This window comes from Aspergillus terreus, genomic scaffold, assembly GCF_000149615.1.
Source record: "Aspergillus terreus NIH2624 scaffold_2 genomic scaffold, whole genome shotgun sequence".
In the NCBI taxonomy this organism is placed as follows: Eukaryota; Fungi; Ascomycota; class Eurotiomycetes; order Eurotiales; family Aspergillaceae; genus Aspergillus; species Aspergillus terreus.
Genome location: NT_165925.1, coordinates 809,491 through 821,544, shown reverse-complemented (window position 1 = coordinate 821,544; position 12,054 = coordinate 809,491). Strand labels below are relative to the sequence as shown.

The 12,054-nt window shown below is 49.7% G+C and overlaps 4 protein-coding genes across 4 annotated transcripts; 2 read left to right on the top strand and 2 right to left on the bottom strand.

Moving 5' to 3' along the window:
- Nucleotides 1-649: 649 nt before the first annotated feature.
- ATEG_01290 (uncharacterized protein) lies at nucleotides 650-1,648 on the top strand (the record flags this gene model as incomplete). Its single annotated transcript, XM_001208655.1, has 1 exon — nucleotides 650-1,648. One exon carries the CDS (start codon nucleotides 650-652, stop codon nucleotides 1,646-1,648), a length of 999 nt encoding a protein of 332 aa, XP_001208655.1.
- A 663-nt stretch (nucleotides 1,649-2,311) lies between these two features.
- Nucleotides 2,312-2,902, bottom strand: ATEG_01289 (uncharacterized protein; the record flags this gene model as incomplete). Its single annotated transcript, XM_001208654.1, has 1 exon — nucleotides 2,312-2,902. The coding sequence occupies one exon, from the start codon at nucleotides 2,900-2,902 to the stop codon at nucleotides 2,312-2,314; it is 591 nt and encodes a 196-aa protein (XP_001208654.1).
- Nucleotides 2,903-5,093: 2,191 nt separating this feature from the next.
- On the bottom strand, nucleotides 5,094-5,882 carry ATEG_01288 (uncharacterized protein; the record flags this gene model as incomplete). The annotated part of the gene is made up of 1 exon (XM_001208653.1): nucleotides 5,094-5,882. The coding sequence occupies one exon, from the start codon at nucleotides 5,880-5,882 to the stop codon at nucleotides 5,094-5,096; it is 789 nt and encodes a 262-aa protein (XP_001208653.1).
- Nucleotides 5,883-6,904: 1,022 nt separating this feature from the next.
- On the top strand, nucleotides 6,905-9,453 carry ATEG_01287 (uncharacterized protein; the record flags this gene model as incomplete). Its single annotated transcript, XM_001208652.1, has 2 exons — nucleotides 6,905-7,231; nucleotides 7,282-9,453. The coding sequence occupies 2 exons, from the start codon at nucleotides 6,905-6,907 to the stop codon at nucleotides 9,451-9,453; spliced, it is 2,499 nt and encodes an 832-aa protein (XP_001208652.1).
- Between the last annotated feature and the right edge of the window lie 2,601 nt (nucleotides 9,454-12,054).

Sequence of the window (12,054 nt, the reverse complement as noted above, 5' to 3'; positions counted from 1 at the left end):
CCTGATGCCGACAGCGCTGTCTGCCATCATTTGTACCCCCTCCCATTGACTCGCCTGTGAGGCTTGTGAAGAATGCGGAGAAGCTCGTCTGCAATATCCCCGGTTCGCGGTTGATCGGCTCTTGCTCGCTCTAGCTGGAGCTTATTGAGCTCTGGGGAGTGGTTCACAAGTGCATGTGCATGTTAACCACCACCACCACCACCACCATGATGCACGGCCTTCCGATGCGGGGTAGCTGAAGACATGTATCATTGGATGGCCTCGAGTCCAAGGGATGACTATTCAAGGCACACGATCAGAGGCAATATTGGCATATGGGGAGAGGGTGGCGATGTTGACAATGACGTCGTTTGTGGTGATCGTCGTCATCTGTTGTACTCGTCATCACCAAAACATAAAACGCGGTGAGTTACAGGCACCGCAAATCAAGCAAGATGAAACCCACGAATAATTCTGAAACTACTGGCCTCTATAAGGATCGTCTACTGATTTATCTGCCCAGCAGATATAATGGCTGAATACCAAGGAGAAGACATCCGTCGACGCGAATGTCGCGTGAACAAGCTATGACCATAGCTGCCCTCAACCCTCACATCTCCTAACTTCAACGCGCTTCAGGGGAATTCACCTCGATACTGTGCTGTCCGCAATGAATGCCTCCACACCACCCAAACCAGCTCGGATATTTCTACTCTCCCAACCGCGCATGACTTCGAATCTCCTGACGCGACTCCTAGGATTGGAGGGTCAACCGAACATATACTACGATGAAGACACATCGTACCCGTTTGTCGACCTCGACCTCGTGGACACGACGATGCAATTACAAAGCAGTCCTGTGGACACATGGACCGAAGATGAGCGGAGCCGTCTCAAACAAGGATACCAACGGTGTTTCGACAAGCTGGACCAATACCGCGTCAAGGGAGAAGCCGATGGCAAGGTTGTCTTTGCAAAGGAGCACTGTAATCTGCTATGGCGACCAGATGCTGGGGGTGATACAGTCTCCGCTGAATTCACCGTCTCTGTCTCCTCCCAGCAGAAGAATGGCCACGATGACCGGCTTCAGAATCCCACGGTGCTGCCGTCCGCGTACCTGGGAGACTGGAAACCCATCTTCCTGATCCGACATCCGGCCCGGTCGTTCATCTCTTACTATCGAGCCTTTGTCCGGCTTTACGAATCCAGGCCCCAGGCGGAACTGTGTCGTCGCGCGCAGGATGAGTACATAGAATCGCAGCTGTCGTTCTCCTTCACCCGGTCCCTGTATGACTGGTATATGGAATACTCTGCTCTGAAAGAGGATACGGCCGCGACGCCCGTCGTGCTAGATGCCGACGATTATATCAACCGCCCCGAACTGGTCAGTCGCCTGGCGGATATCCTGGGACTGGACGCGGACAGGGTCCAGTACACGTGGAGCCCCAGACGGGATTGCCTGCGAAGCCCGATTACCAGGGTCTGGAAGGGGACTGTGGCGTCGTCGAGTGGTGTCCGCAAAGACAAAGCTGCTGGGGATGTAGACATCGAAGAAGAGAAGAAGAAGTGGGAGGCAGAGTTTGGAGAGAGCAGAGCGGAGATGCTTCATAAGTGTGTTGTCGAGGCGATGGCTGATTATGAGTATCTCAAGTCCAAGAAGTTTTGCTAGCATCATGATGTTGTCTTTCTGTTATAGCGAGTCTGTGCATATTAGAAAGTCGAGACAGTACATAACCCACTCTATATCTTGTCTCCATCAATACCGCAAGATCAGTCCCTCTACAGTAGCAGATTCTGGTGCCATCTGGAAGCGGTACGGTTACGCCCAACTCCATACAAGCCAGACACTGACCTTCCTACGTTGGACGGGATGAGGTGTGGTTTGCATCCAGTGACTCCCATTTCAGCTCGTCCTACCATCCAGGAGCTACAGTCTTCTCATGCGCGGTAGTACCTCCACTCACCCCTAGAATCAAAATACAAACGACCACCCTCTCTGCACGAAATATATCATAGCTTTCGCATTATTCCCATCGAAGGAATCTCATGACGACAGAAACTCCATAGTACAAGCAACTCGGATTAGGAGACCACCAGTCGAGACCATTCCAGCAGCTATTCGTTTGCGAGCACGATGTCCACTCCCACTGGAGGATTCGGCGGCCGGCCAAAAACAAGGGTAAACTCCAGCGTCAGAGGAGGATCCGTAACGACAGCTGGGACAACATGTATAGTCGGCGTCGTGACCTGTCGATCGATAACAACAGTCCTGAGCTTACGAGGTCTCCACAGCCTATGCGGATTCGATCCAGTCGGCGGTCCGCGAGTCCGATCATATTTCTCGACGGCGATCGTCTTTCGCTGCGCGCACCGACCTGGACAAGCAGTACCAGCCTGACGGCACCATTCGAATTCGCGAACCACCAGGCTGCCTCAGCCCGCAATCTGGACATCGACTTGGCCACGCTTCGATTGCCAGGTACGGCCATCCCCTCAGTCTCTGGTTGGAGTTTGTGAATGGAGAATCGCCTTCCTTGGTTGAGCGCGAGGGTCCGGTGTACATCGTCGATCCTAGAGCCGTGAACTCGGCGAAGGGAATGTTTATGCGGTCAACTCCCGGGGTGATTAACTGCCCGAGACCCCACTGCGCCGCTTCAGTTGACGAGAGGCGACTTTGACAATGAGGGTCTGGATGTCTTGGAAGTAGGTCAGACGCGCTGTGCGACCCAGCTCGCGGCGGTGGGCCTCGATGAGGGTGAAAATCTCTTCTGGACACATGCTTCAGCGAGATGTATTGCTGGAAGCCGCCCTGTGCCAAACTTGTGGATTTTGCGGTCACAGCAGCCCTCAGAGCTTTGGATCCCGCGAAAGCTGAGGGAGGATAGAGAGCTATGAGAGCCAGCTCGGACGATGAGACCAGCATTGCTCCAGAGGTTGAAGTATTGCTTTGGGAGAGAACATGTTACTTGCAACCGATAAGCAGACTGACGTCAAAATGTTTGTATATGAAGGTAGTTGTTGGCTCAATATGACAGAGATGACAAATAGAAGTGAGATACAGAGGAGTGAATTGCTCTGTATTAAATTATCCATGAACCAACCTAGGTAGTGAAGGACAATCACTAATACCACCGACTCATTGTCCATGGTAGCTCTTGACCCACCCAAAGTATCCTGTGTCAGGAAGAGAAGTGAAACTCAAAAAGAGGTCAAATTGGTGTGCGTAGTGGCCATCGAGGCGATGACTCTACCCAGAAGCGCCCACCCCCCACCAACTAAGTATCAGACAGATCCCAGTCCCCCATAGGGGTGGGTATAAACGTGCCACGCATAGGAGTATTAATTTATAGCGTCGCGGTAGAAGTAAACAAAATGTCGACTATCCTACTGCAGGCAGGGAAGGGCAGGGAAAGTAGTGCCTCCAGTGAAGGAGGCCAAAAAAAAGATAGTGACAAGGGCGAGATTCGAACTCGCGCACGCTATGCGTACTGGGAGGCATTTTAACCTTAAGAGGAAACTCTTCTGTGGGGCTGTTAGCTTTATCGGGCTGAGGGTTTGATTGGTGAGTCATACGAATCCAGCGCCTGTTGATTGGTTAGTTCAAAGCTCCAAGTCTGCCGATAAACAAGAGGGCTCACCTTAGACCGCTCGGCCACCTTGCCTGACTGATACATAACTTGACACTTGTAATTATAAAACTTATCACACGCTGGGTCGTACATGGGGATGCGCAATTCCTCGCTCTATATGTACAACTAAATACCGGCTGGACAATGGATTAATTATTTTAACAGGCCGGATTTCTCTCCAACCAAAATCTTCGGAAGTTTTAGCTAGCAGGATACGCATACAGCTAGACGTAAAGATGGTAAAAGACAATTAGTCAATCATAGAAAGACAAATATGGATCCACAAAGAGATATTCAGAAAAGGAAAGAACTAGTGGTTGTCCGTGATGAGGCCGATGAAAATGTGCTTACTATCATTTGCCAAAAACCTCGCAGCCGTGTTTGACTTCTGCTAGATATTAATCTAAACCGGTGTACCCGATGCGTATGAGACTGCTGCATTAATGAAATATATAAGGTAGAAGTCGCATATATTCGGGTACTTCGATCCTGGAATAAGGTTTTCCAGGCCACGACTAGCTAAGGACCGAGGCAACTAGGTTAGTAGACGATTGATGTAAGTATAGAGACGTGTCTAGTGACCGACACCGGTTCTGTAAAGTCGTAACTGATCCTTTTGTAGAATAATCGGATGGTCTAGGCATGAGTTGGCGCCACGAGGTAACTTTCGGCTTGTCAGACGCAGTGTTGGTTGGATAGCACGATTTAGGCGGGTACTAAGTGAGAAGAGAAGACTGTGCTCTATAGGCGATTCCCAAAAGAGAATCAATGAAAAGGTCAGCCTTAGCTTCTGTTAGTCTGGTTAGCAGTTACTCTCTTTTCTAGCATCCAAATTAATACCCTCCGAATAAAATATTGTTAACAATTATGCTCAGTAAATATCCCTGGCTGAAGAGTGTGCTATTAGGAACTACAGGATTGATGGTGATGTTACGAGGAGAGTACCTTATCCCTGTGTCGCTGATCTAACGAAGCACATCGAATTGATTTCCGCTGACCGGGTGGCACGGCCGGTCATAAACCTCAATTGCTTGGATGGCTGCAAGCCATGGTCAGCCCTTCCTGGGGCAAACTTGACATGGAGCTTTAGGAGAGTGTCGAGGTTGGACCGGAGAGACCTGGTAAGTCAAATCAGTGACCTTGCCCCTACTAGTTTACGAGCGGAATTAGCTGGCATCAAGGGCACTCAGTGATGAATTTCTGGACTCTAACTCCCCACTGCCGATGGGCTCCTCCGAATGATCTCGACCGACCACGTCCATCCCAGACATCGAACAAGGTGGCGGCACAGAGCCGCAGGAATAAGGGCTCCCATATCACCGGAGTTTTATTGTCGAATTAATTTTGATCTTTAATTCACAATACGTGGATGGACCGTGGCCCAAGAGAAATCAGTCATCAAAGCAATCGTCGATAAGGTCGAGAGTATGAACCGGTTAGACATTCGTACATTGTCTCTCGACGCCACTGTATAACAACTGTTCCCTACAAGCCGGTACTGCTGGGAGACTCATCGGGTCCTCTGGTCCTCTTGCTCCCCCTTTTGTTTCCGTTTTTGTTTTTTACCTCTAGTGAATGCTCGTAAAGGTAACGTATCATTTTGCCCCAAAGGTTTTGCTGCCATTTGGTTGAAATTCCCTTCAGCTCCAGATCATATCGCTTTCCTTTTTTTGCTTTCTTCCACTGATATGAGTCCGGTAGGACCAGAAGAACCTCGTATTCATTTTCTGTGTGTAAAGGCCATTGGTCACGGATGCAAATCAACTTGTCGTACATGATCACTGTTAGCTTTGCCATGGTAGCCACTTTGAAATAACCCGTATCTTGTGTCGGCAGGAGTTTCGTATCGGTTGTTGCCGCGATGCGGGCTAGCTGGGGGTCACACAGATCACATATCTGCCAAGTATCTGCTGTAGGATCGAACATCTTGCCATCGAACATATGTCTTTCCCTACTTGTCGGCGGGTAGAATTGTGGAAATTCCAGTGTGTCAAGGCCTGGGACCGAAGTACTCTCGAAATAAACGATAGGATTCAAGGATGTCTTGAAGGTAAGTGTCTGGTAGACGCGACAAAAAGGCTTGAGCCGAGGATCGACACCAAACTGCACCAAGGCTCCCTCCCAGGGACCGTCGCGAAACTTGTATCCACAAAAAGGTAGAGCTCGAAGTATCTCCTTGATGGAATAGGACCCCAGAGAGACGTGGATCACTCGTAGCGTTGCAATGGGTCGACCCAGAAGAAAACTGCGGATTTCGTTCACAAGAGGCGCCATTTGCACGGGGGGGTATCTGTCAGGGGTTTATCCGGGACTTTTGGATTTTTGAACCCAATGGTCAAGATTCCGATATGTCCTGCTATGTCGTACAAGGAAGTGGAGAGACATGGGATACCCGTTGCCCCTTCAGCAGGATGATTCATCCTCCGTATATTGGCATCAGCATCAGAGTTATTTGCGTAGGGTATCAGACTTACTCTTGCCTCTTTAGAGTGCAAAGCGTCAGTCGTCTCTGATGACATTTATCCCTGAATATGGCCCGTCATTTGTAGTCTTCGGTGTGCGTCTGGGCAGACGAAAAAAGGGTGGAGGCGAGATTAGACGTGAATGACAAAGTAGGTACTTTGCTGCATTGAAAGAATAAATCTCTGTGAGTCGACGGAGGATGACGAGAATGACCCATATATGGAGTTGGGTGAGATAAAGAGGTAATAGGATTGAGTTTAGAACAAGTAGGCGCGCAGGTCTCTGGACAAATCTTGTATTCACCAGGCGTATTTGAAGAGTGAGAATACCGCAGAAGCAGCGTGTTCAATTATCCATTAAGATAGTTGACTCTTATGATTAGATCGCAACGTACTATAGGGGCTACTATAACAGGTAAGTCGTGAGACTGAGACAGTATCATATACCCGTCCATGGGACCTAAGACTGAGATAATGTATCTAGATTGGAACCCAGGTACATAAGTGAAACTTGTAGGCATCTGAGAATTATTCTAGAGGTTTGCCACGAAGTGTAACAAAGCATGAGCTTCCGGGTATCTGCATAGGTATGTCGTGTGACGGGGTTGTACAACAAACAAAGACTTGCGGCCACTACGAAAGCCATTCACTTTGTAAGTCTCTTCCAGGTTGCGGCAAGTGGAATTCCCCCACCGTCTCTCCAGGGGCACTCAAATTGTGTACTTTGTTCCTCCTCTTCACTCCTACTTAACTCCATGGGCTTTGTCTTTCCTGATTTCTCCCTAGTCATCCCTCTCGTTCTCTTCACGCTTTATTCGATACAAGGCCAAGGCAATGGACACCTCAATGCACGAACGGCTTGAGAAAACTAAAGGCATCCAATATTCCTCGATTCGTGAGAGGCTTGAGGTTATTGACTTCTACCGCAATGCGAAGGAATACGACCTGGTGACTAAGACTCTAAAACCGCTCTCTTTGAAACAGGTTGCAGAGAAGTTCTATATCCAGGTAGCATGTCTTAAGAGATGGCTCAAGGATGAAGAAAAACTCAGAGAGCAAGCGAGCAATTGGAGGACAACATCCTGTCCGCTTCATTTGCTCCAGTTCGGGCGACGGCAGTTGATAGATACGGGGGTGATTACAATGGACGATTGGAACAAGGTATGACCTGTGATGCAAAAGAAATTTGCTTCCATCGCTGATTACAACAGCTTGCCAAGCTTGACCACCCCATACCTTTCGTTGGAATTGAATCAGGGCTGCCAATGCGCATCTACAGTTTTGAGGATGCCTATAGATTCCTTGGAATCGAAGGAGAAAGCTCACACCCTGGGCATCCAAACGAGCCGACGTCCCACATCCCCTCCGAGAGTGTGCCTTTTGACGTGGATTCTCCGCAGTCATACCTTGGTGGCTCTCGATATAGTCAGGCAGAACTTTCAGTCGCCGACATAAGCCGGAGACTTTACCCACTCATACCCTCTTTGGAGAGGAGGGCGGGTGCCCACCATACGATTTGGGCCTACAAATCGTCTGAGCTTTATGGAAAACTGAATGCTGAAGCATCGGCGTCTGATTATGACTGTTTGAAACAATGTGTCTCGCTTGTTTGTCACTGTCTTTCCCAGGCGAGCAACTTGCTTCATTCTGCAATGCCAGTTCGAGTGGGCTTCGATTACAATGAGCCACACACCAATGCCCCTCCCCAGTGGGCCACAGTACTATCATTCTTGGATGGTAGACAGGTCATTTTGCCACTATCTCTGGACCTCAGAGGCCCTAGATCGATTAATGGTGCCAACACAGATCGCCTTCTCCTCCAAGGATGGACAATTGATTATGCGGCGCTTAGATGGAAACGGTCAAGGAAATCTACCAGAGTTCCGAAGTTCTTCTATCAGGAACTTACCAAGGTCCTGTCTGACTTTAAGGACAGTGCCGTCTTGCATATCACAGATGTTGACATGCTTTTTCTTACCAAGTCCACGGAAGTCAAATGGAGACCGCGTCGTTTCGCCACAGCGTGGACACTTTACGACACTATTCTTCACGCAAGCAGTTCTCGCAAGTATCCAATAGCTCGTGTTCGTGGATTATACACAAGTCTTTCGATCCTATTGGACGAGGTCTACGCTTGTGCATCGCAAGTAAAGTTCGCCGAGAACTTTCGTCTCCAGCCATTCCAGCTACTTCGCCCGGGTGAATTCACGATTATTTCCGGGGCTGGTTGTAGCTCTGATATCGACGAATTTCTCAATACCCTATTGGCCTACAACTCGCCCGAGACCAGCGACCCAGAAGAGGATCAAATGGCCAACGAGCCGCTTGATATTGAGATGGAAGACCTGTTTGACGAAAATCTAGATGGCGACCTGGATCCTCATTGCGACGAATTCGCTGATGGAGAAGCATGTGAATCAGGATTGACTGAGATAGGAGAAAGTCCAGGCACATACCACATGGCTCTGGATAGCAACATACCAAATCAGAGTTTGAATGCAACGAAAGGAAATCGGAAGGATCTCAACCGACTCATAATGTGCCATTTACGGCTAATGGCAACAGAAGTGGACGGGAAGCCAATGTGCGGGTGGAAATCATGTCCCTTACCACGGTCCCCGCGTTCCAAGTACTGCAAATATCACTCGGAAGGGCTTACGCAAATTCTCCTGAAACACGCTGGGCAAGGACAACAAATACAACCAAGCAAACCAGGAGTGCAATGGGAATTACGCCCTACTGCGGAACACAAGGTTGCCCTCAAGCTTTTGAAGGGATATCTTGTTGACAGCCCGCATGAGAATTGGATTATTGATTGTGAATTCATCACAGTAAAGGGAAACGGAAGCACCCCAATACAATTATCGATTCGCCAAATGAATGGGTCCTCGTTGCTTGAAACAACGGTCGATTACGGGATATCGTTACCCCGTATGCTTGAAAAGGTACAGCAGATATCCAAGTACCCCCTCGGTCCGATGGTTTCTCGAGTCTACGGCAGCAGCCATACACACGGTATGAAGCCTTCGGAGATCAGAAAGCATTTTTTAGATGTGCTGGGATACAGCCCAAAGCGAGTTCAGCTATTTAGTTGGTTTGCGACGCATGACTGGAAATGCTTCCACAAACTCCTTACCGGGTCCGATGAATTTCTTCCGCCAACAGAACCAGACCTTGAACAGCCCGGGCAGAATTTCAATCCAGTTAACATCGGGTATCTCTTGCGTTCAATGTTGCCGCCAGGATTCTGCATGAAACTTGAGGTTGTTCACTCTATCTTGTTAGAGAGCCGAGGACAAGAGCAGAATTTTCAGTATCACAATGCTTCACATGACACACTGGCTGTATCAGATATTGTCAAAGCAATGACAGAGCTTGTATGACGCAGTGTCAATACGCAACATTTGACATGTCATAGGAAGAAAATACGATTCAACTCCAGTCTTAGATATTCCCCGAACGCTCTATCTTATGTTATATATAGGCCAAGGGACCGAGGCGTAAAGTGCGATCGATCAGTAAGGCACCAGGAATGTAGAGTAAGTAGAGGTAATGAATAGTAACGAACCGACTAATGAGGCGATCGGGGGGATCCATATCCAAGCCCTACAGGAGTGCAACCTTTTCAAGTCCCGTCTTCCTGGAGACCAATCTTTTTGAAGGGATACTCCTTTGTGTTCAGCTATAGTAAGGTCCATCCGTTGTTCTAGTCTCTAAGTGATTTGCATATATAGCAGCCCAAAAAAAGCACCTGGGAACCCTACCGAAGCTGCACGACGATCTCAAGCGGCCCAGCTTCCACCTCTACAGATAGGTGAAGGCTGCATTCAGGTCTCGGTATTGAAATAGGGATCTTATAGGTGTAATGCCCAAATTGTCTCTAGTGAGACAAAATGGCCGAGTGGTTTACGGTCTGTTCAATTCGAAAACTACCTAGCCTCTCATCACGAAATTAACCAATTAGCAGGCGCCAGATTTGTGAGCCACCCAAGGAATTTTCGTGTTTTAAAGATATAACTGTGACTAACCCTATAATAGAAGAGAATTTCCTCTTTGGAATTTTGCACCCTGGTCCACGAAAGCGGTCGTGAGTGAATCTCGCTCTTGTCAATATTTTTTTGGGAGACTTGTCGCTTATATATCTGTAGATACCTCTCGGTTGTTTTCAACCTCCATCCCCTTTTTGTTGCAATGAAGCCGATAGTAGAGGTCCAATAGCTACTTCAGAGATGGAGTATTCGACTCGGCCCCAATACTAAATTCAAGCCTCAGGTTACATCGCCTGTCCAAGACCTCAACAAGAGCCGTGCTCTTCCACGCTTGTCTGGCGGAGGACAGCTAGCCCTACATCTAATTGGTGTTTCTGATTGGTACCTTTCCGCGCCTCCGCAGGATGGTTTTGAGCCCACTGCGGCAGCGAAAGAGGCAAATGGGTGGGCAACGGACGCACCCTGGGTGGGTTGTGCTTGTCAGTAAGTCGACTCCTGTCTTTTCGGTTGTGTTGCATGCTGACAGTTGGAAGTGTACTGAGTCATATCAGCGGCGGTATGTGTGGATTTCTGGACCGTCCGTCATCGAATATAGGACTAGCATTACTGGGTTAGGTGCATGTCTCTTCTGGATTGTGTTTCCTACTCTGAATGATGCAGACCTGGCAGTCCACCATCCTAGCCGATGTCATGTAATCCATGGACTATCTCCTTTCATCTCCTGCTATGTAGGCAGTAACTACCCTACACCTCTCTATCAGGAGAGCCCCTTGCGTAAGTGGTAGATCCTGTGACAGGAGTGATTCACGGCCCAGTATGTCCATGCACATACATGCCTTCTATACATATAGTCACAGTTTGGGTATATATTGTCCTGTGACTCCTACCATTCTGCAATGGAGGCTAGCCCTTGGCAGTATTCTACGCATTTACGTATCTAACTGTTTGTGTTATGATGATAGCCCATTACTTCATCATCTTGTCGTCTGTAACGAAGCTGGATAATTATCAGGCAGCAAGGCACGCACATATATCACACGTGACTCCCGATAAGCTACGCCTCTATCTTTCCATCTCCGCAACACCCCCATCATCGTCAACAACGTCCATTCATACCAGAAAAAATGGGCCCATGGCGACAGCCGCCGGCAATGACCTCATCTTCTACCCGGCATTCTGCTTCAAGGCAGCCCCCACGCACTTCACCTGGGTAAAGCTGTCCGCCGCGGACGTCCATCGGCTGAAACGGCAGCCGGGGTTCGAAGGTATGCCCTCCTCAACAACCCTCATGAGCCATACATCTAACCCCGCAGACCAAACCTACTTCTACCACAACCACCCGATTCGCTTCGTCTCCCTGGTGGGGATCATCGTCGCGCGCACCGAAGTCGCCCGCCTCACGATCCTCACCCTCGACGACAGCAGCGGCGCAACCGTCGAGATCGCCGTGCGCAAGGCCCCCGACGCGCCCGCCGCAGCCGGGACAAATCCCGAGGACGGGGGCGCCCCGCGGGACAAACACGTCGCCGCGACCCAGGGCACTGACCTCGACATCTCGGCGCTGGTGCCCGGCGCCCGGGCCCAGGTGAAGGGCACGCTGTCGATGTTCCGCGGGATGATGCAGGTGCAGCTGGAGCGCGTGTTCCCGGTGCGGGATACGAACTCCGAAATGCGGTTCCTCGACCAGCGCAACCGGTACCTGGTCGAGGTGCTATCGGTTCCGTGGCAGTTGACTGCGGAGGAGGTTGCAAAGCTGCGGGTGGAGGCGGATGAGGAGGAGGAGCGGGTGGAGGAGGAGCATATCCAGGCGCGGAGACGCATGCGCAGACGTGCCGAGCGGGAGGAGAAAGACCATCAGCGGATCCTGAGACTGTGGGAGCGGGAGGAGCGGAGAAGGAAGAAAGAGGCGGAGTTCTGTCGAATCGCTGGTATCAAGTTCATGCGAAATATCAAGCGGTGAGCCGCGATGCGATAGGATTTATACGAAGCACTCGG